Source organism: Dama dama, chromosome 15 (assembly GCF_033118175.1).
Source record: "Dama dama isolate Ldn47 chromosome 15, ASM3311817v1, whole genome shotgun sequence".
In the NCBI taxonomy this organism is placed as follows: domain Eukaryota; kingdom Metazoa; phylum Chordata; class Mammalia; order Artiodactyla; family Cervidae; genus Dama; species Dama dama.
This window is the reverse complement of record NC_083695.1, coordinates 31555051-31579485: the sequence shown is the minus strand read 5'-3', so window position 1 is coordinate 31579485 and position 24435 is coordinate 31555051. Positions and strand designations below refer to the sequence as shown.

At 37.8% G+C, this 24435-nt stretch overlaps 1 protein-coding gene and 1 pseudogene across 1 annotated transcript in view; both read left to right on the top strand.

Annotated features, from left to right (window-relative positions):
- The window catches only part of MICU1 (mitochondrial calcium uptake 1), a 217089-nt gene that overhangs the window by 126123 nt on the left and 66531 nt on the right, over positions 1–24435 (top strand). The window contains exon 8 of the mRNA XM_061161769.1: positions 1628–1825. Coding sequence (XP_061017752.1) covers positions 1628–1825 — 198 coding nt within the window. The remainder of the gene's footprint in view (positions 1–1627; positions 1826–24435) is intronic.
- On the top strand, positions 6011–6066 carry LOC133070884 (U6 spliceosomal RNA; annotated as a pseudogene).

The following is a 24435-nucleotide window of genomic DNA, read 5'->3' as shown; positions in this document are numbered from 1 at the left end:
TAAAATCTCCTTGGCGGAGCGGTGACAGCCACCAGGGAAGTCCATCCATCACAGACAGAGGCATAGCCCCACATGCCCAACAGTAGGAAGTATTGTGGGAGTTGACGTAGGAATGTGCACATTGATGAGACCAAGCAGCAGGAGTTGATTATGCGGCTTCATCTTCAAGAGGCTCATCCGGGATCTTCTTTTCCTTCTTCTTAAGGATGGTCTTAGTCTCTCGAGGGTCGGTGGGGTCCCTCTGTGCAGTCCACTCAGCTTTTTCTGGGTCTGCATGGTATGCTCTCTTCACCCTCATATGATGGATCCAAGGGGCAATACCTGCAACTTTAACTGCAGTAGGGGTAGTTAGAATAACAGTATAAGGGCCCTTCCACCGAGGTAAATCTACCTTATTTACATGCTAAGTGGACAAGATCTGTGTTTCAGTGGTATGAGTATATTGTTGCCTTATTCGTACCCTCTGAAGGGACAACAGATATTATGATTAAAGTAGAGGCCTTGACTAATTTCACAAAACAGGCCCTCCTAGATAGAACAAAAGCCATCCAAGCCTTAAATGAAGAGCAAATCCAAATGAGAAAAGCAGTAATTCAAAATAGAATGGCTTTGGACATACTCACAGCTGCTCAAGGAGGGACCTGTGCTATAATTAAGGTTGAATGTTGTGTATGCATTCCTGACTTATCTGGTAATGTATCACTGCTTTAGATGACGTGAAAAACCAGGTAAAAGCAATGTCAAAAGAAAACATTCCTTTCTGGACTTCGGTCCTATCTTGGGTGAAGGAGGATTGGTGGAAAACTATATTTACCATTGTTATAGTTGCCTTGATATTTCTGCTTTGTGGACCCTGAATTTTACAATGTATTATGAACTTTGTAACCCGAAGGTTGATGTCATTCTCCCAAATTGGTGGTCGGGGAGTCAGGGTGCAATATATCCCTATGAATGATGCTCATAATATGAGTTAAGAGCATCAAGAAGGGGGAATGCAGAAGGAAACAGACAGAGCTGGACTCCATCTTAGGCCAGACTGCGAACGTTAGGCTCCACTCATGGTCACCCTCCCAGTGGACTCTGAACTTTGTGCCCGGAGTCTATAGAAATGGCATACCAATGGAAAACCAGACCCCCTGGATAAAAGAGCCTCAGGACTTGTACTTGGACTCTCTGTTGCCGAAAAGAATAAGCTAATTATCTCTGTAACAGAACAAAGTGGTAAATTCCAGTATGTTTATCGCGATATGACCACAGGCCTATTGATAAATATCCACTGTTTATCTAGTCTTGTGACACATGAATTATGGGTTAACTTTGATCGTATCTCTCTTTTACCTTGTCCAGACTAGTTTCAAGGAATTTGAGGAGGTGGGTTTGAGCAAGTACACGTAAGGTATATAAGATTTTCACAAAAACTGGTCGGGGTCCTTGGCTAAGAGTAGACTTTGCCTTGGGCCCACCGGTGTAATAAACTGCACTCCACTAAAAAAAATAATAATAAAATAAAAGAGAGAATTGTAGCACAGTGTAGGCAGATAGTAACCAGTTGATTGTTATTACTCTTACTTTTCTACATTTTCTACCTTGTAATATTTTTCTGGACTGGGGTTTGCTTCTCCATTAGGTTCAGAGCATTATTCGCTCCCAAACCAGCATGGGAATGCGTCACAGAGATCGTCCAACAACTGGTAACACCCTCAAGTCTGGCTTGTGTTCAGCCCTCACAACCTACTTTTTTGGAGCTGATCTCAAGGGGAAGCTGACAATCAAAAACTTCCTTGAATTTCAGCGTAAACTGCAGCACGATGTTCTGAAGCTGGAGGTAGGTATTTCTTGGACTTCAGGACACTGTCCACCATGTACCCACAAAGAGACTCTGGGCTGGGAGGGGTCTGCACTATAGTTATTCTTTTTATCTAGCTTCAATCATGAGAACTGATTGGTTTGAATCTTATCAGTGATCTGCAGCCTGACAGCAAGTAGGAAATAATATGATTCTAGGACTGAAAGCCCAAGAAGTCTAAACTGAAAATCTTAGTTGTCTCTGAATACTCAGCTTGAGGAAAAAGAAATTCAGGAGTCAGAGCAGTTCTCAACCTGAGCATGTATGCTTATTGTGTAAAAGGCACCAGGGGATGAAGGCAAGGAGGATAATAAGGAGCTCTTTCTATGAAAGTTTACAAAGGTAATAACAGCTGGAAACACAAAAGGTCAGAAATAAAGATGTATGTACTCAGAGTTACAAAGGTGTCATACTGGGTTTGGGGATTTACTTTTCCACTTAAAGTTTAGACCGTCATGGTGTTCAGTTCCTGGACACAACTCTGTAAGAGTATTATTACCTTTTCCTGTGCCTGAATTAAGTACTTTTGGGATTAGTTGGCTACTGAGTCTGTTTGCTTCAAAACGTGCATTAAATGCCTTTTGTATGCATTTTTGTTTGAGGACAAAAAATGAAGTCTCTGATTTCTTCAGATTTTAAAAAATTCCCTTATGCTGGTGTTTCTCCACCCCCCTTTTTTGGTTAACATATGCCCTGCTTTTAATGTTGTTTGAAATTTTAAAACATTAAATACTGTGACTGAAAACACATAAAAGTATTGGAGAAAAGTGCTGCTTTGTTTTTAAACTCTGAATATTACTTCTCTATCTGCTCTCCCATCTTTCCCCCGAGATTCTAATATACTACTCCCACCTCTTCCTCCCACTTACCTCAGTTGAGACAGTTTAAAAAATCCTAACTGAATTCCCATTATTGATCAGAACAGTGTTTAATATTCATTCTCTAGAAGAGAGGCAGAAGAATAGGTCATACTAAAAATCAGATCTAACTTTAGAATGTGCTTTCACAGTTTTTTTTTTTTTTAAATAGTATAATTAATATTTAAGGAATGTACCTTAAAATAACAAAGTAATGGTTCTCCACGATTCAGCCTCCTTCAAGAGTCTCTTGTAGCCCCTGTAATAGTTGGTAAGTATTTATTTATTTTATATATAGTTCAGGGGGCACAGAACTTTACCTCTATCCTCCTGGGGTCTCCACCTGAGCCTGAGTTTTAAATTAATGTAAGACAGATTAACAAGGGGAAAGGATACAGATTTTTACACATACATGGGAATCCCCGTAAAAAAATGAAGACCCAAAGAAGTGGCTTGGACTAAGTGTTTATATACTAAGTTGAGCAAAGAGAAGCAACTTAGCTTTGTGAAATTCGCATTCTTATCACCAGAAAAAGGAAGTCAAAGTCAAGCGTTATCTGTGCAAACAGATTTTGTTAAACTAATTCTTATCTTCCTTTAGTCCCCCATATGTTTTAGTTACTTGTCCACAGTTGCCTTTCTTTGATTCTTTCCTCCCGGTATAGGGAGGACATCTTTCACATGAGAGTTTTACATCCTGCTTTCAGGAGTCCAGTTGTTTTTGTGTAAAGAGTTCCTATGTACTAGGATTCTAGACATATGCCTTGGCCCCTTGTATGCATACCTGGAATGGTCTTCTTTGGAAACATTATAACATAATTTGGGAATGTGAAATTATTTAACTTGTTAATTATATAATTACAACTTAGCATGGAGTATACATCCATAAAATGTAGTCAGAGGAAAAAACACAAGTCAGAATGGCAATTTTAACAAACTTTAAACAACAGTATGGGGTCATCAGAATATGGAGCAGATGCCAACTTTACCACAGTCTAGCCTGACACTCATTCGTGGACACATGTCAGAGTCTCAAGAGACAGAGCATGGACCTTTGTCTTTTATCCTGAGATGCTGGAGAGCTTAAGGCCCACTAACATACCATGTAGATTGCCAATGAAGTAGAATGTTATAAAGCAGATTAGGGATTTCATACATGTGTACCTGCACATAGACTACACCCAAATGCTGAAGAAAAGAGATCTAAAAGACAGTTATATCTGAGATATTTACTCTAGAAAGCTGTCTTCTATTTGACATTGACTTGGATTATCTGTAGTCTTTGGGCCAAGACATACCAAAACTGTTTCTGTTTGACAATCCACAATCCCTCATGTGAGGGAACCAACAGACTTTTGTGAAAGAACCCAGCCTACCACATAATAAAAATCCTATTTACTACATAAAAATGTTTACTAATCTTAAGTCCATTCTTCCCATTTAATGGCACAAGATCAATGAATAAGCCTCCTTACGAATAACCCCCATATTTAAATTTTCATGGCTCAGTGCTGTGTCTTCCTAACTAGATGTATAATTCTTTGAGGAGTTATGAATAACAGAAAGACCAAAGGCTCTGGTGTACTCATAGTGAGACCTTGGTTAAAATTTTCTTTCTACCACTTACTGGCTGTCTGTGATGAGTTATTTATTCTCTCAAAGCCTAGATTCTCCTTTGTACAACATGAAGAAGTGAAGTCGCTCAGTCGTGTCCGACTCTTTGCGACCCCATGGACTGTAGCCCACCAGGCTTCTCCATCCATGGGATTCTCCAGGCAAGAATACTGGAGTAGGTTGCCAGTTCCTTCTCCAGGGGATCTTCCCTACCCAGGGATCGTACCCAGGTCTCCCGCATTGCAGGCAGACACTTTAACCTCTGAGCCACCAGGGAAGCCCAACATAGTGGTGGGTAAGTGAGATGGTGTTTCCTATCGGCTGAATTGTGTCCGTCCCTCCCCATCCCTACACCAGAGTTTCTGTATTGAATCCCCAAACCCAATTTGAAGATAGCTATGATTAAGTTAAAATGAGGCTATTAAGGTAAGCCTTAATCCTATCTTACTGGTAACCTTTAAGGAATGGAAATTTGGAAAGAGACACAGACACACCAGGCGTGTACTTATACAGAGGGACAACCGTGTGAAGAGACAGCAGGAGGATAGTCAACTGCAAACCAAGGAGAGAGGCTTCAGAGGAAAGCAACTTGGCCTATACCTTGATCTTGGACATCCAGCCTCCAGAGCTGTGAAAAAATTAATTTCTGCTGTTTGTCACCCAGTTGGTAGTATTTTATTATGGCAGCCTCACTGAACTAACACAGTGATGTGTGCCTGAAACACTTGGCATGTACCATGCCTTTAATAGTTATCCTTCCACCTTCTTTTATATACCCTCTACCCTTCGTGTATCAATTGGCACATAGTAGACACGTAAACCGGAGAAGGCAGTGGCACCCCACTCCAGTACTCTTGCCTGGAGAATCCCATGGACGGAGGAGCCTGGTGGGCTGCAGTCCATGGGGTCGCACAGAGTCGGACACGACTGAGCGACTTAGCAGCAGCAGCAGCAGACATGTAAACAGATCATCCTAGATGAATGACCGAAAAGCCTTACTTTCATTTTGAAAGAGTTTTCTGATAAAACATCTGGAAAATGGAAGCAATTTTGTTTATGAAACACTTTTAATTTTACATTTTGAAGTTTAGGTAATTTCTCCCCTCACTGAATATGAAATATAGTATTATCACAGCCAAGAGGAAAATAGAAGTGATTAACACTATCTTAACTTTCACATGGGTTTTATAAGTTCCATCATTCTATTTATCTCTTACCAGTTTTATTTCAGCGCTTACTAATCTACTTTAAAATTTTAGATCAAGGAGATTTATAGCTCCATTTAGTTATTTCTATCTTCTTCTCACCACAGTAGCTTTGAGAGTGAAGAGAACACTATTTGTCTGTCAAATTTAATTTCCACACGGGTCAGGGAAGGGAAAAAGTCCATGAACAATATCTACTGAATGCCTACTATGAGCCAGACAATGTGTAGATATGTGTAGATGTGTAGATATATGTGTAGATATGACATGCCTTCTTTATTTTATTTTATTTTCTATTTTTATTTTTTTTGTGAGTTAAGTTTTATTTGGGGCTAAATGAAGACTGCAGCCCAGGAGGCAGCATCTCAGATATCTCTGAGAGACTGCTCCCCGCCTTCTTTATTTTAATCATCACCAACCCTATTGGATTTGGTGGAATTATACCTGAGTTACAGATATAGAAACTGAAACTCAAAAAGATAAAAGTTGTGCTCGCTTTGGCAGCACATATACTAAAATTGGAACGATACAGAGAAGATTAGCAAAAAAAAAAAAAAAAGATAAAAGTTACAGAGGTAGTAAATGGTACAATCAGGATTCCAACTCAGCCTTTCAGACTAAGCTCTTTTCTGTTCATCATCTGATTGTTATTACTTTTAGTCTGAGATGAGGTTTCTGTACATGACTTATTTGGAGCTCTAAAGAAAAAATGTTAAGAAATTTAGGAACAGAGAACAAAATAAATTTCCTGAATATTTATAGTTTCCCTTTTTCAATACCATGTTTTTCCAGTTCCTTTGCCCCTCAAGTTGAATCTTATGACTGAGAAGAAATACACCATTCTTTGTGTTTATAAAATACTATGTAAACTACCTATTTAGTTTCTTTACATAACAGTCATTGACTTGTTAGATTTTTTGTGTTTTAATGCTCTTAACTCTGGTCATATTTGTTTTTTTATACCCTTTGTCTTTATTCCGGAACTCAAAAAGCATGGATTTAAAAGAATGACTTTAGAATACCCAATTCCATAAGAAAAGATGAGTTAGTGATGGTGAAATACCTTTGTGTTTAAGGCTGTTGGGAAAAGGAGTTATAATGACTTGGAATAAAATTATGAACAATTTAATTAAATACTTAACTTTTCATATGCATATTAAAGCCACATATACATGCATTTTTATAAATCATAGTGGCTTAATGTCAAAAATGCACAGTTTTTTAAAAATATCTCCTTTGAAGTTATTAAAAATTCCATCTAAGTCTACCAAGAACTATTGAGCTGAGTTCCTTGGAGACAGGTGCCAAGTCTAATTTCAGTTAATATATTCATTGATTTCTTGAGGACTGCAGCAAGTAGGATGTCAGTCAAAAATGAAAGGTAATAGAGAACTCTTTGAAAGATTATGATTAATTTTAATTTGGGGGGAGGAGAAAAAGGAGCTGTCATTATGTCAAAGAAAAGTAAAAACTATACAAGGAAGAAGGCAACTTCAGAATACACAAGAGGCAAACTGAAAGAGTATCATCTAACAGACTTCCAATTTGTAACATCTTTTTTATAAGTTTTGGGGTTCACATGCTTATTGCATAACCAACCAGATTATCACATTTTAAAATGGAATGAGTATCAATTATCTGAAGGCAAATTATGTATAATTCAGAGGGTAACAATGACTGTCTTATATTCCCAGTCTTCAAGAAAAAAAATATTGACGTTAACTAGATTTGTTCAGTCAGAAAGAAAGATAACAAGGCAACATAAAAATCTATGCTAATTATTCCCATCTGCTATTAAGAGTAGAGCAAAAAAATGAGGGTTAATTTAATTTAAATTTTAAGGAGCTTAATATTAAAAAATTCCAGAATCACCTACCCTTTACATCATCAAGCTGACATCCTTGTACTCATCTCTTTAAAGTACTAAAGTAGAATTAAATCTTTCTTGCCTCAATGGAGGACCATATTAAAAGACAAACCTCAGCTCTTTTCTTGGCCAAAACATTGTTGGAAAGGAGACCAGAAGGCAACCAAACACTTTCATTAGGAACTAGAACACTCTTGGCAAAGCAGATTTCTTTTTATCTTAATAGTCTGTTTTGGGCTTTTTTCCTCCTGGGAAGCTGATTCTTATTATGTAAACTTAAAAATGAGAATTGACTTTGATTTAACTAAATCTAAGAAACAAAATGAGGTATATTTGTTGGATTTTTTCTTTTTTTTTAGTTTTATTCTTCCATTTTTGCCTCTACAGAACAGAATGTGGATAGTAATAAATCTACAGTTTCTTATTTCATCCTTAGATGTTTTCAACTTGAATTTTCCAAAAATCATTAAAAGAGTTATTAGAGAGTACTTTAGGGATTTATAACTTTAAGGAGTAAAGTATATGTTTAAGGGCTTAAAACACAGATGAGCAGAAAAAAACCTTTAACCTTGTTATTAAGATAACAGTCCCCACTATAAAAAATCTAGTTATATTTGGCTATGATAATAAAAATTTTTACCAGTTATCTTTTGTAAAAAATTTGAAGTACATAGCCAGCATGAACTGCTTTAAGCTTATAAAACTCTGTTGAGAAAAGGCCTTTAGCAAGCATTATTTTCCCAAGTGTTAAAAAAAGAAAGGAATCTGTTCTTTCACCATGTAAAGTACTTTTATTTCTTGCTTTTTTATTTCTTTTGAGTGCTTTACTTATTTTTTATATCTAGATACCTACCAATTCTATAAGAATTAACAAATTGGGTAGGTAACATGAAATAATCATTACTTTAAAAAATAGATCCAGGATCGATCACATCCTGGGCCATAAATCTAGATTTGGTAAATTCAAATAAACTGAAATCATCTCAAGCATCTTTTCTGATCACAATGTGGTAAGATTAGATGTCTTAGATGTCAGAAAAAAGCTATTAAAAATACAAACATATGGAGGCTAAACAAAACACTTCTGAATCACCAACAAATCATAGAAGAAACAAAAAAAATCAAAATATGCATAGAAACGAATGAAAATGAAACCACAACAACCCAAAACCTATGGGATTCAGTAGAAGCAGTGCTAAGTCCCCTTAGGTTCACAGCAATACAAGCCTACCTCAAGAGACAGGAGAGAAATCAAATAAACAACCTAACTCTACACCTAAAGCAACTAGAAAAGGAAGAAATGAAAAACCCCAGGGTTAGTAGAAGGAAAGAAATCAGAAAGATTAGGGCAGAAATAAATGCAAAAGAAACAAAAGAGACCATAGCAAAAATCAACAAAGCTAAAAGCTGGTTCTTCGAGAAGATAAGTAAAATAGACAAACCATTAGCCAGACTCATCAAGAAACAAAGGGGGAAGGATCAAATCAACAAAATTAGAAATGAAAATGGAGAAATCACAACAGACAACACAGAAATACAAAGGATCATAAGAGACTACTATCAGCAACTATATGCTAATAAAATGGACAACTTGGAAGAAATGGACAAATTCTTAGAAAAGTGTAACTTTCCAAAACTGAACCAGGAAGAAATAGAAAATCTTAACAGACGGATCACAAGCATAGAAATCGAAACGGTAATCAGAAACCTTCCAGCAAACAAAAGCCCAGAACCAGATGGCTTCACAGCTGAATTCTACCAAAAATTTAGAGAAGAGCTAACACCTATCCTACTCAAACTCTTCCAGAAAATTGCAGATGAAGGTAAACTTCCAAACTCATTCTATGAGGCCACCATCACCCTAATATCAAAACCAGACAAAGATGCCACAAAAAAAGAAAACTACAGACCAGTGTCACTGATGAACATACATACAAAAATCCTTAACAAAATTCTAGCAAACAGAATCCAACAACATATTAAAAAGATCATACATCATGACCAAGTGGGCTTTATCCCACGAATGCAAGGATTCTTCAGAATTCGCAAATCAATCAATGTGACACACCACATTAATAAATTGAAAGATAAAAACCATATGATTATCTCAATAGATGCAGAGAAAGCCTTTGACAAAATTCAACACTCATTTATGATTAAAACTCTCCAGAAAGCAGGAATAGAAAGAACATACCTCAACATAATAAAAGCTATATATGACAAACCCACAGCAAGCATCACCCTCAATGGTGAAAAATTGAAAGCGTTTCCCTTGAAATCAGGAACAAGACAAGGGTGCCCACTCTCACCACTACTATTCAACATAGTGTTGGAAGTTTTGGCCACAGCAATCAGAGCAGAAAAAGAAGTAAAAGGAATCCAGATAGGAAAAGAAGAAGTGAAACTCTCACTGTTTGCAGATGACATGATCCTCTACATAGAAAACCCTAAAGACTCTACCAGAAAATTACTAGAGCTAATCAATGAATATAGTAAAGTTGCAGGATATAAAATTAACACACAGAAATCCCTTGCATCCCTATACACTAACAGTGAGAAAACAGAGAAATTAAGGAAACAATACCATTCACCATTGCAAAGAAAAGAATAAAATACTTAGGAATAAATCTACTTAAAAAAATAAAAGACCTATATATAGAAAACTATAAAACACTGATGAAAGAAATCAGAGATGACACAAATAGATGGAGAAATATAGCACGTTCATGGATCGGAAGAATCAATATACTGAAAATTAGTATACTACCCAAAGCAATCTATAGATTCAATGCAATTCCTATCAAGCTACCAATGGTATTTTTCACAGAACTAGAACAAATAATTTCACAATTTGTATGGAAATACAAAAAACCTCAAATAGCCAAAGCAATCTTGAGAAAGAATAATGGAACTGGATGAATCAACCTGCCTGACTTCAGACTCTACTACAAAGCCACAGTCATCAAGACAGTATGGTACTGGCACAAAGACAGAAATATAGATCAATGGAACTAAATAGAAAGCCCAGAGATAAATCCATACACCTATGGACACCTTATATTTGAAAAAGGAGGCAAGAATATACAATGGAGAAAAGACAATCTCTTTAACAATTGGTGCTGGGAAAACTGGTCAACCACTTGTAAAAGAATGAAACTAGAACACTTTCTAACACCATACACAAAAATAAACTCAAAATGGATTAAAGATCTAAATGTAAGACCAGAAACTATAAAACTCCTGGAGGAAAACATAGGCAAAACACTCTCTGACATAAATCATAGCAGGATTCTCTATGACCCACCTCCCAGAATAATGGAAATAAAGCAAAAATAAATAAATGGGACCTAGTTAAACTTAAAAGCTTTTGCATAACGAAGGAAACTATAAGTAAGGTGAGAAGATAGCCTTCAGAATGGAAGAAAATAATAGCAAATGAAGCAACTGACAGAGAATTAATCTCAAAAATATACAAGCAACTCCTGCAGTTCAATTCCAGAAAAATAAGCAACCCAGTCAAAAAATGGACCAAAGAACCAAACAGACATTTCTCCAAAGAAGACATACAAATGGCTAACAAACACATGAAAAGATCACTCATTATCAGAGAAATGCAAATCAAAACCACAATGAGGTGCCATCTCACGCAAAAAGTCTACAAACAATAAATGCTGGAGAGGGTGCGGAGAAAAAGGAACCCTCTTACACTGTTGGTGGGAATGCAAACTAGTATAGCCACTATGGAGAATAGTGTGGAGATTCCTTAAAAACTGGAAATACAACTGCCAAACGACCCAGCAATCCCACTGCTGGGCATACACACCGAGGAAACCAGAATTGAAAGAGACATGTGTACCCCAAGGTTCATCACAGCACTGTTTTCAATAGCCAAGACATGGAAACAACCTAGATGTCCATCGGCAGACGAATGGATAAGAAAGCTGTGGTACATATACACAATGGAATATTACTCAGCTATTAAAAAGAATGCATTTGAATCAGTTCTGATGAAGTGGATGAAACTGGAGCCTATTATACAGAGCAAAGTAAGTCAGAAAGAAAAACACCAATACAGTATATTAATGCATATATATGGAATTTAGAAAGATGGTAATGATGACCCTATATGCAAGACAGCAAAATAGACACAGATGTAAAGAACAGACTGTTGGACTCTGTGGGAGAAGGCGAGGGTGGGATGATTTGAGAGAATAGCATTGAAACATGTATATTATCATATGTGAAATAGATCGCCAGTCCAGGTTTGATGCATGAGCCAGGGTGCTCAGGGCTGGTGCACTGGGATGACCCTGAGGGATGGCATGGGGAGGGAGGTGGGAGGGGAGGGTCAGGATGGGGAACACATGTACACCCATGGCTGATTAATGTGAATGTATGGCAAAAAGCACCACAATATTGTAAAGTAATTAGCCTCCAATTAAAATTTTAAAAATAGAAATATATAAAAATGATAGAATAAAAATGTAAGTGCCCACAATAATTCTTTATAAGTCAGTCACTCATGACTTGATGTTAACACTTTTTAAAGCTAATTCTGTCTTCTCTGTGTACCATATTGTCAGGTAGGTCCAAAGTCTTGCCCTGATGAAACCAAGTTAACTCTCAGGGTAAGTTAGTTTAATAAGAAGATACATAAAATCTAAAGCCAAACTCTGATCATAGTTTCTTGCAATTCCCTTTACACCCTATAGCTCAAATTTGCTGTCATTTGCCACTTGTAGGTGGAATAAGACTGGAAAGTCTATGCATGCTAGAATGTCCATGGTGATACAAAGCTCCTTTGATGTAAATGTAATCTTAATCAATTATCCTATAAAAATTACATAAAGCAGTGCTTATTGTTTCATATCTTTTGGAGAATGAAAGGAAAGTTTGAGTGATACTTTGGTGCTTAAACATATATGATCTAGGCATGATTTTTAAAAGATATTAATTAGTACTTCTGAATCTGACATTTCAGATTGATCATTAAAGTGCAGAAAACTTAGAGATTAATACTTTTTTTTGATTTGCAGATAGCATTGCAATTCCAAAGTCAATATTTTAGTGATACCTCTTATCATACTTGGCAATCACCAGGCTTTTCTTGTCATCAAATAGCTTTAATTTACATTCTAAGTTAACTTTAAACTGGCCACAAGAAAAAAATGGGCTCATAAATGAATCATGAAAATTTGATTTTCTCTGGTGGAAATTCTTCCTCAGTCTTATCATTCAGATAGTCTTATTAACCATTTTTTTTAGTAGAACACAGACACTTCTCAATTTATGAATGAGCTGTGTACCAGTGTGTTAAAAGTTCATAGGTCAACTGTTTGGAAATCAGAATGCAGTGATAATTTTTTTAGTCTTACATACAGCAGAATGCTTAATATACAATATAGTTGAACGTGATACAGTAAAATGGAAAGTTGTATAAAAGATGATTGTGAATGTTTAATCAGTAGCTACTCTGCCAGCTAACAACAGTCTGTTGTAGAAGTATCAAACATTTTAACAAAAAATTGAGTACATATTACATAATAAAAATACTAGCCAACGTATCTCTTGAGTTCACTAGAAGCCAAGCACTATTGTGGGTACCTTATTACCTTATTTACGTGTAATCTTCACAACACTATTTGATTGACATTATAATTATCCACATTTAACAAGTGAGAAAACGAAGACCCAAAGAAGTTAAGTAATTTACTCAAGGTCCCTAACATGATAAAGGAGGAGCTGATATTTGATTCTAGGCAGGCTACCTCTAGAGTCTGCTCTTTTTTTAGTTGAAGTCTATTTAATTTACAGTGTTCTGTTAGTTTCAAGTGTACAGAAGTGTGATTCAGTTATACATACATACATTTATGTATTCTTTTTCAGATTTTCGATTATATGTTACTGTAAGATATTGAGTATAGTTCCCAGTGCTTTACACTAGCTCCTTGTTGTTTACCTGTTTTGTATAAAGTAGTGTATATATGTTAATCCCAAACTCCTATTTATCTTCCCTCCTCTGCCTCTAACTATCCCCTTTGGTAACCATAAGTATGTCTTCTATATCTGTGAGTCTGTTTCTGTCTTAGAAATAAGTTCATTTATATCATTTTCTTAGATTTACATATAAGTGATATCATATAATGCTTCTTTTTCTAACTGACTTCACTTAATATGCTAATCCTAGGTCCATCTAGATTGCTGCAAATGTCATTTTAGTCTTTTTATGGCTGAGTAATATTACATTGTATATATATATACCACATCTTTTTTATCCATTCCTCTTTCAGTGGACATTTAGGTTGCTCCATGTCCTGGCTTTGCTTCCAACGAGCAAACGTCTTTTAATTTCATGCCTTCAGTCACCATCTGCAGTGATTTTGGAACCCAGAAAAATAAAGTCAGCCACTGTTTCCACTGTTTCCCATCTATTTGCCATGAAGTGATGGTACCAGATAGCATGCTCTTAGTTTTCTGAATGTTGAGTTTTAAGCCAACTTTTTCACTCTCCTCTTTCACTTTCATCAAGAGGCTCTTTAGTTCTTCTTCACTTTCTGCCATAAGGGTGGTGTCCTCTGCATATCTGAGGTTATTGATATTTCTCCTGGCAGTCTTGATTCCATCTTGTGCTTCATCCAGCCCAGTATTTCGCATGATGTACTCTGCATGTAAGGTAAATAAGCAGGGTGTCAATATACAGCCTTGACATACTCGTTTCCCAGTTTGGAACCAGCCAGTTGTTCCATGTCCAGTTCTAACTATTGCTTCTTGACTGCATACAGGTTTCTCAAGAGGCAGGTCAGGTGGTCTGATATTGCCATCTCTTTCAGAATTTTCCACAGTTTGTTGTCATCCACACAGTTAAAGGTTTTGGCGTGGTCAATAAAGCAGAAGTAGATGTTCTTGTGGAACTCTCTTCCTTTTTCGAATATCCAGCATGTTGGCAATTTTATATTTGGTTCTTCTGCCCTTTCTAAATCCAGCTTAAACATCTGGAAGTTCACGGTTCACGTACTGTTGAAGCCTGGCTTGAAGAACTTTGAGCATTATTTTGCTAGCATGTGAGATGAGTGCAATTGCGTGGTGGTTTGAGCATTCTTTGGCATCGCTCTTCTTTGGGACTGGAATGAAAACTGACCTTTTCCAGTCCTGTGGCCACTGCTGAGTTTTCCAAATTTGCTGGCATATTGAGTGCAACACTTTCACAGCATCATCTTTTAGGTTTTCAAATAGCTTAGCTGAATTCCATCACCTCCACTAGCTTTGTTCGTAGTGATGCTTCCTAAGGCCCACTTGACTTCACATTCTAGGATGTCTGGCTCTAGGTGAGTGATCACAACATCATGGTTATCTGGGTCGTGAAGATCTTTTTTGTATAGTTTTTCTGTGTATTGTTGCCACCTCTTCTTAATGTCTTCTGCTTCTGGTATGTTAGGTCCATACCATTTCTGTCCTTTATTGAGCCCATCTTTGCATGAAATGTTCCCCCTTGATATCTCTAATTTTCTTGAAGAGATCACTGGTCTTTCCCATTCTATTGTTTTTCTCTATTTTTTTGCATCGATCACTGAGGAAGACTTTCTTATCTCTCCTTGCTATTCTTTGGAACTCTGCATTCAAATGGGTATATCTTTCCTTTTCTCCTTTGCCTTTAGCTTTTCTTCTTTTCTCAGCTATTTGTAAGGCTTCCTCAGACAACGATTTTGCTTTTTTGCATTTATTTTTCTTGGGGATGATCTTGATCACTGCCTCCTGTACAATGTCACGAACCTCCATCCATAGTTCTTCAGGCATTGTGTCTATCAGATCTGATCCCTTGAATCTGTTTGTCACTTGCACTGTATAGTGTTATGCCATGAAATTAAAAGATGCTTGCTCCTTGGAAGGAAAGCTATGACCAACCTAGACAGCATATTAAAAAACTGAGATATTACTTTGCCAACAGTGGTCCATCTAGTCAAAGCTGTGGTTTTTCCAGTAGTCATGTATGGATGTGATAGTTGGACTATAAAGAAAGCTGATTGCCGAAGAATTGATGCTTTTGGACTGTGGTGTTGGAGAAGACTCTTGAGAGTCCCTTGGACTGCAAGGAGATCCAACCAGTCCATCCTAAAGGAGATCAGTCCTGAATATTCATTGGAAGGACTAATGCTGAAGTTGAAACTCAAATACTTTGGCCTCCTCATGTGAAGGACTGACTTATTTGAAAAGACCCTAATGCTGGGAAAGATTGAAGGCAGGAGGAGAAGGGGCCAACAGAGGATGAGATCGTTGGATGGCATCACTGACTCAATGGACATGAGTTTGAGTAAGCTCTGGGAATTGGTGATGGACAGGGAAGCTCAGAGTTGGACACAACTGAATGACTGAACTGAACTGAACTAATGTTCTGACTTTTGTAGACAATGTTGCTATGAAAGTAGGGGTGCATATATATTCTTGAGTTAGAGTTTTCTCCAGATATATAACCAGGAGTTGGCTTACAGAGTCATAAGGTAACTTTCTTTTTAATTTTTTAAGGAATCTCCATACTAATTTCCATAGTTCAGTTCAGTCACTCAGACATGTCTGACTCTTTGCGACACCATGAACCACAGCATGCCAGGCCTGGCTGTCCATCACCAACTCCCGGGGTTCACCCAAACCCATGCCCATTGAGTCAATGATGCCATCCAATCATCTCATCCTCTGTCATCCCCTTCTACTCTTGCCCTCAATCTTTCCCAGCATCAGGGTCTTTTCAAATAAGTCCGCTCTTCGTGTGAGGTGGCCAAAGTATTGGAGTTTCAGCTTCAGCATCAGTCCTTCCAATGAACACCCAGGATTGATCTCCTTTAGGATGGACTGGTTGTATCTCCTTGCAGTCCAAGGGACTCTCAAGAGTCTTCTCCATCACCACTGTCCAAAAGCATCAATTCTTCGGTGCTCAGCTTCTGTAGTCTAACTCACATCCATACATGACTACTGGAAAAACCATAGCTTTGACTAGACGGACCTTTGTGGTCAAAGTAATGTCTCTGCTTTTTAATATGCTGTCTCATTTGGTCATAACTTTTCTTTCAATGAGTAAACGTCTTTTAATTTCATGGCTGCAGTCACCATCTGCAGTGATTTTGGAGGCCAAAAAAATAAAGTCAGCCACTGTTTCCCCATCTATTTGCCATGAAGTGATGGTACTGGATGCCATGATCTTAGTTTTCTGAATGTTTTTAAGCCAACTTCTTTCCTCTTTCACTTTCGTCAAGAGGCTCTTAGTTCTTTTTCACTTTCTGCCACAAGGGTGGTGTCATCTGTATATCTGAGGTTATTGATATTTCTCCTGGCAGTCTTGATTCCAGCTTATGCTTTATCCAGCCCAGCGTTTCTCATGATGTACTCTGCATATAAATTAAATAAGCAAGGTGACAATATACAGCCTTGACATACTCCTTATCTTATTTGGACCCAATCTGTTGTTCCATGTCCAGTTCTAACTGTTCCTTCCTGACCTACATACAGGTTTCTGTACGTAGGTCAGATGGTCAGAGGCAGGTCAGATGGTCTTATATTCCCATCTCTTGAAGAATTTTCCACAGTTTATCATGATCCACACAGTCAAAGGCTTTGATATAATCAATAAAGCAGAAATAGGTGTTTTGCTAGAACTCTTTTGCTTTTTCCATGATCCAGCAGATGTTGGCAATTTGATCTCTGGTTCCTCTGCCTTTTCTAAAACCAGCTTGAACATTTGGAAGTTCATGGTTCATGTATTGCTGAAGCCTGGCTTGGAGAATTTTGAGCATTACTTTACTAGCATGTGAGATGAGTGCAATTATGCGGTAGTTTGAGTATTCTTTGGCACTGCCTTTCTTTGGGATTGAGATGAAAACTGACCTTTTCCAGTCCTGTGGCCACTGCTGAGTTTTCCAAATTTGCTGGCATATTGAGTGCAGCACTTTCACAGCATCATCTTTTAGGATTTGAAAGCTCAACTGGAATTCCATCACCTCCACTAGCTTTGTTCATAGTGATGTTTCCTAAGGCCCACTTGACTTCATATTGCAGGATGTCTGGCTCTAGGTGAGTGATCACACCATTGTGATTATCTGGGTCGTGAAGATCTTTTTTGTAGAGTTCTTCTGTGTATTCTTGCCACGTCTTCTTAATATCTTCTACTTCTGTTAGGTCCATACCATTTCTGTCCTTTATTGAGCCCGTCTTTGCATGAAATGTTCCCTTGGTATCTCTAATTTTCTTGAAGAGATCTCTAGTCTTTCCCATTCTATTGTTTTCCTCTATTTCTTTCAATTGATTGCTGAGGAAGACTTTCTTATCTCTCCTTCCTATTCTTTGGAACTCTACATGCAGATTATATCTTTTCTTTTCTCCTTTGCTTTTCACTTCTCTTCTTTTCACAGCTATTTGTAAGGCCTCCTCAGACAGCCATCTTGCCTTTTTGCATTTCTTTTTCTTGGGGATGGTCTTGATCCCTGTCTCCTGTACAGTGTCACGAACCTCCGTCCATAGTTCATCAGGCACTCTGTCTATCAAATCTAATCCCTTAAATCTATTTCTCACTTCCATGTATAATCATAAGGGATTTGATTTAAGTCTTACCTGAATGGTCTAGTGGTTTTCCCCACTTTCTTCAATTGATGTCTTAATTTGGCAATAAGGAATTCATGATCTGAGCCACAGTCACCTCCCGGTCTTGTTTTTGCTGACTGTATAGAGCTTTTCCATCTTTGGCTGCAAAGAATATAATCAGTCTGATTTCAGTGTTGGCCATCTGGTGATGTCTATGTGTAGAGTCTTCTCTTGTGTTTTTGGAAGAGGATATTTGCTATGACCAGTGCTTTCTCTTGGCACAACTCTATTAGGCTTTGCCCTGATTCAGAGACTGTACCAATTTACATTCCCACCAACACCAACAGGGTACCTTTTTCTCCCTACCCCCTCCAACATTTATTATTTGTAGACTTTTTAATGATGGCCATTTTGGCTGATGTGAGGTGATACCTCATTGTGGTTGTGATTTGCATTTCTCTTAGTAATTAGTGATATTAAGTGTCTTTTCATGTACTGTTCACTATCTGTATGTCTTCTTTAGAAAAATGTCTCTTTAGGCCTTCTGCCCAATTTTAGAGTCTGCACTCAACTACTGACTTACACTAGCTTTCCAGGCGCTGTGCTGAATGCTCAGGATTCAGGGATGAACAAAATACTGTCCCTACTCCCAAGAAACCTATAAAAGTGAGCTGAATAAACCAGAAATTCTTGCACAGTGTTGTAAGTAGAATATTGGAGAGATTTATGTGTTGCAATTAGAATATAAAAATGGACATGTGAATCAGTCTGTGAAGTAAAAGAGCAAGGGACCACTCAGGAAGTTTTCCCAGAGATGGCAATATTTGAATCAGCTTTAACTCTGAAATTTATTATATCTGAAGAAGGAATTTTTGTCAGCTCTTTGTTCTGGTTATAGGATAGATGAGAAGAGGCAAGGAAGCGCTGAGTACACTGGGACTGGAGCCAAGAGAAGGGTGACAGAGAAAATGACCTTTCTTACCCATTTTGTCCCAGACAAGATTTAATGTGTCTCTTAGATCTTCTCAGGTTGGTAGAGTCTCTGTGCCTTCAAGTCTGGGTCTACAGAGATTGTTGAGAAGCATATGCAAAACAGGGGACTGGATAAAAGAAGAGAAGCTTTCTTCAGATTTCGGGAGCTAGCTGGACCAGTAGAAATATCAAATTTGGCCTCTAAGTCAGACCTTGAATGAAGAACTTGGAACTCAGTGTTGCCTAAGGGATCTGAGTAGGTCTTTTCATTTTTATCCCTCTTCTAGCCATCTTTCACCATATTTCAGAATTATGGTTCTCAGAATTTATGGACATTTTAAAAGGAAGAATTTGAGCTTTAAAGAACAATAACTGGAGGCTGGCTAAACTTCCAGAGGCCAGCCCCCTGCAGCCTGGTCCAATCGGGTGCTGACACGGAGCCCTTGGACACCAACTGCCTCTGTAGCCCGCACTTTCTTCCTTATATGGGAAGACCTGGCTTGGACTCCGGGCCCAAAAAAAAAAAAAAAAAAAAAGAACAATAACTGTACTAATGAGTGGAAAGAAGCTTTTTGTCCTTTAATTTTTTTCCCTTCTTCTAATTTGGCCTTAAATAACTCTTGGAAGTCTATTTTTTTTCTTTCTTAGAGGGAAAGGAGATTTTTTTTAAAAATAGCTTTATCCTCTAGCCTGCCATATAACCTTAAAGGAGACTGAGAAGTCTAGACAATATCTTAGGAATCAGAGCCAGCTTTGCAGTAATTTGTGAATAAATAATGCATTGCAGCCTGTTGAATTCAGACTCTGAGCAAATGCCACTTTAGAGGATCATATAAATTACATCAGGTTATTACCCTCTGAATTCAGTTTAACAGCACAAAAACAGCTTTTGTCAAGTCTTTTTCATCTCTTATTTTAATAGAATGCCTTTTTTCCATCTCTGCTCACATTCTCCTTATTTATTTTGTATCAGTCTACTGCATATTAGCATGAATGCTTTTTCATATTAAAGCTCCTTGACCTAAAGAAATATAAACTACTTCAATCATTTTTAACATAAAAAGTCTCAAATAAAGTGAAAGTTGCTCAGTAGTGTCCGACTCTTTGCAATCGCATGGACTATACAGTCCTTGGAATTCTCAAGGCCAAAATACTGGAGTGGGTAACCTTTACCTTCTCCAGGGGATCTTCCCAACCCAGGGATCAAACCTAGGTCTTGCGCATTGTAGGTGGATTTGTTACCAGCTGAGCTATCAGGAAAGCCTCAAATAAAGCAATGCCAAAAAAGTTTTTTGGGAGATGCCCTTTTTCTTTACCAGTCTTTCCTTGAGATGTGGTAGTGCATCTACCTAGCAGAAGAAATAAAAACCAAAAATGTAAAACTTAGTCATTTTTTTTTTTTACTAATAACAAATTAAAATTATTTAATGTTTAGATATGTGCCAGGCATCGTGTTAGATACTGGATATAGGAAACCAAGTAGACCCCAATTCCTAAATTTAAGGAACTATAATCAGTCTGGAAAATTAGTTATTACACTACAGGAAGAAAAGTACAATGATGGAGGTATGCACAGATGAGGTGAACAATAAATATTTGTGAAAAGAATAATCAGTATACAGTTATGCCATTTGAATTTTTAGAAAGTTGATCTAAATGTGAGTTTGACTTCTATGGCCTTGGGAGCCTGTGTTTCATCATTTGTACAGTTAGGGTAATAGCCACCTCACAGACTTGTAAGGAAGACTGCCTGAGATAAGAAAGACCCCAGTGACATGCCTGGCACCCACCAATCACTCTAGGAATATTTGTTCATTTATTCATTCATCCATGGCTGCCTGTGTGAAATTTTTGTGCCAAATGTTGGACAGCTCCACAGAGCCCCTTCCCAGAAACTGCCGTTGTTTCCTGCGCTGCTTGCTTTATCAGAAAAGGAAGTGAGGGAAGAGTCAGTAACTTCTTGACATCTCTGTCCAGTGGCCCATGTTGATATTCTTTGCAGTTTTGTCTCCTTTAATGTTTGAAAATATTCCAGAAAATTTCAAGTTTCACGGTCATTATGTTGATTCAATTTTTCATCCTATATCAGTGATTTCCAGAATATCCAACTAGAAAAATAAGTGAGGTGTATTGAACTCATTGTGCTTGAAGATATCACTCAGTGAGATGTTTGATAATATTTTTCAAATTTCCAGATGAATACATTATGGAGCATGATGCCAGAAATTAAAGAACTGAAGTAGTTTTTCCTTGAATATAGTATTGATTCACTTTCTCTTTAATAGACATCATATACAGAAACATTAATACAAAGTTATTGCTGTCATCATTGCTAAAGATATTAATATGCTATTATTCGCCTTCCTATTTAGAAGTAGTTTCCATGAATTTTCTGTGCTATTAAGACTGGCAGAGTACAAACCCAGAAACTCTAGAAGCATCTCATTTGCTATAGTCAAAGTACCTTTCCTATCTGGTGGGTCATTTTTGTTGTGGTAGTAATTGTTTCTCTGTTTCTCTCTGACATATAGGATGAATTAATGCTAATAGGGTTGAGTTCACAGTTGCTCTTGTTCAAGGTAATGTGTGTGATGCTGCAACTCCAGCTCTGATGTTGGTGTTAACTACCAATGCTGGTATAGATTTCTGCTCAAGCTCTAGTGTTTCTTCAAAGTAGGAAGATGGTTTCTAAACATTGAAGTATTACAGCTCTGCCTTAGCTAGCTATTATTGCATAAGCAATTATCCCCAAGCTTGGCCATTTGAAGACTTTATTATATCACACAGTTTCTAAGGGATAGGAATCCAGAAGAAGCTAAGCTGGGTGGTTCTGGCTATCTCTCATTTGGTGGTGGTCGCAATGTCAGCCAGAACTGCAGTCTTCTGAAAGCCTGACTAGTCTGGAGGGTCCTCTTCTATGTTCACTCACATGGCCACAGGCAGGAGGCTTTCAGTTCCTCCTTCTCTGGACCTCTTCACAGGGCTCTCTTGACATGGTCCATTGTGGGAGGAGACTGCACGTGAGTGAATATTAGAAGATGGGGAACACTGGGGACCATTTCTATACAGGGTACCACCTGTGTACACTTGCCTCCTTCCCCAGGGTATAAGAGTAGCCTTTGGCAGACTGTGTCAAGAATAGTTCCAGTGACATGCCATCTCCAGTAGTGCTGTCTCATGGCCCTGCCACCATCTCTGACTCGCTGTGGAGGCCATCCCACCAGTTTGTCTTTCTGCCCTGACTTGATTTGTCGCAGATGCCTCATTGCCTTTCTGGACCACTGGCACTGCTCAGGGTCACTGCAGTTCTCTCTCACATGTTTCATTAGCTGTAAGTCTAGTAAACAGAAGATTGCAGCCTTATGTTCTTCCTTCCCAGAAGGCTTGCTTCCTTGTGGTCTTCAGGCACTGTACACCCATAGTTTCTCTCTACTTCACCAGACACCCAGCTGCATGTTCATGTAACCCAGACTCAGCAAATGCTTGCCATATTCCTGTCCCAGTCCCTTCTGTTTCCAAAGAAATGTGTCCTGCTATGCAGCTTTTGAATTGACAAGGAAGGCTCCTCTCATTGCTAGGATTCAAGTTTTCCCCCCAAGGGATGAAACTTAATCTCTGTTGTGTTATGCATCATGGTATATTGCTCCCCTTAGTGGCAGAAGTATTGGACATTTTGAAGAAATAAATGTACAGCTAAAAGGATGTGATATGTTTTAGTTTGCATGCTTGTAATTTAAGGAATATATCTGTTAAGATCTCTTTGAAATCACTATCTATAATGAAAATACTTCATAGATTTTTTTCTGAAATATTTCGTAATCCACTCGGAAAATTCCTACTTTAACACCAAATGAGAGTGTGTTAAAAACTAACAGATTGCTTTTTTTAACTCAGAATTTAAGGAATTTTGCTCTCATGATACACAGAAGATGGTATGTATTAAAACACCTGGATAATACATCACTTAGTGATAGCCTTCTGTATGTCTGAGAATGTTTATTTCTTTGGTCTAATGGACTTGGAACTTTTAGGCAGAAAGTAGCTACTGTTTGGTTATCCCTTTACACAATTTACAATTATTCACTTAGGTATAAGCTCATCTTACTCTGTAATGTTAACTAAAGAAATGGGATCAAACTCTGCTTTCTGTCAGGAATTCTCCCTATAGGCTCAGTTCAGTTCAGTTCAGTCACTCAGTCGTGTCCAACTCTTTGCGACCCCATAAACCACAGCACGCCAGGCCTCTCTGTCCATCACCAACTCCCGGAGTTTACCCAAACCCATGTCCGTTGAGTCGGTGATGCCATCCAGCCATCTCATCCTCTGTCGTCCCCTTCTCCTCCTGCCCTCAGTCTTTCCCAGCGTCAGGGTCTTTTCAAATGAGTCAGCTCTTCGCATCAGGTGGCCAAAGTATTGGAGTTTCAGCTTCAACGTCAGTCCTTCCAATGCTAAACTGAACTAAATTTTTAAGTAAATGAGTGTCAGGTTAAATTTGATTGAGACTAGTTTTTAAATCTGAATCTAAAGTAATGCTGGGAAAAAAAAAATAAAGTAATGCTGGGATTTTTCTGGTGCTTGGGAAATGGTGCTGGTTGGTTTGTTGATTTGCTTATTTTGACTTTAAAGAGGCCATGAAAGCATTTTCTTTTTCTCCATCAGGAAAGGTTAAAGTTCTCTTAGTAAAATATGTCCACAACTTGTCTTAAAGAATATTGTGGTATATTCATTTCCTACCTGTGGATTTGAAATAAGTTTTTTAGTTCACTGTATCTTTATGCTCTGACAGGGTTATGATAGCTAGGGGAACAATCTCTTTGATTTTCCTCACTTGTGAGTATGTATAACCTCAAATGTGATGTTAATGTGGCTTTGCATTCAATTTCTGCCAAGGAAAAATAATAAATTGTGGAGCTGGTTAATCCGGTGAGTCTAGTAAGAAGTCCATTTATTTGAACATGTAGTCATTAACTCACCAAAGCTAATCAGATTTTATACATACTTTGTCAACAGGAGCCTGCTCTGCCTAGTGAAACATAATTTATTTTAAACTGGCATAATGGAGCATAACCTTAGATGCCCTTCTCAACTAGCTTTGCAGAAGTCGTCCAGAAAGATTCACCTTCCCTCTACGACTTTTTAGTGATCATCATGTCCATGTGCCAGAGGGCTCCATGGGGCAGATTTTACTCTCAGAGTGGAGTAAAAGTTAACACAATATTAGTAAATGAATACTGCTAAGCTATAATTAGTGTATCTCAAACCGTAGTTTCTAGATAGCTTCAAACATTTGAAATACCTGCCTCTCTGCCAATATGTGCTGGTAAATATATGACAGAAGAATGTGCAGTTTTCCTTTTTATGTTACCATGGTGGTATAATTTTAGTGTATTTAATTGGTTGGTTCTGGTCTGAAATACTAATTAACTTCCTTTCTTCCTCTGTACTGAAAACGGTGTAATAATTTTGACCTTGTGTTTATGTGGCAGTCTCCTCTGTATTAAAAAAGCC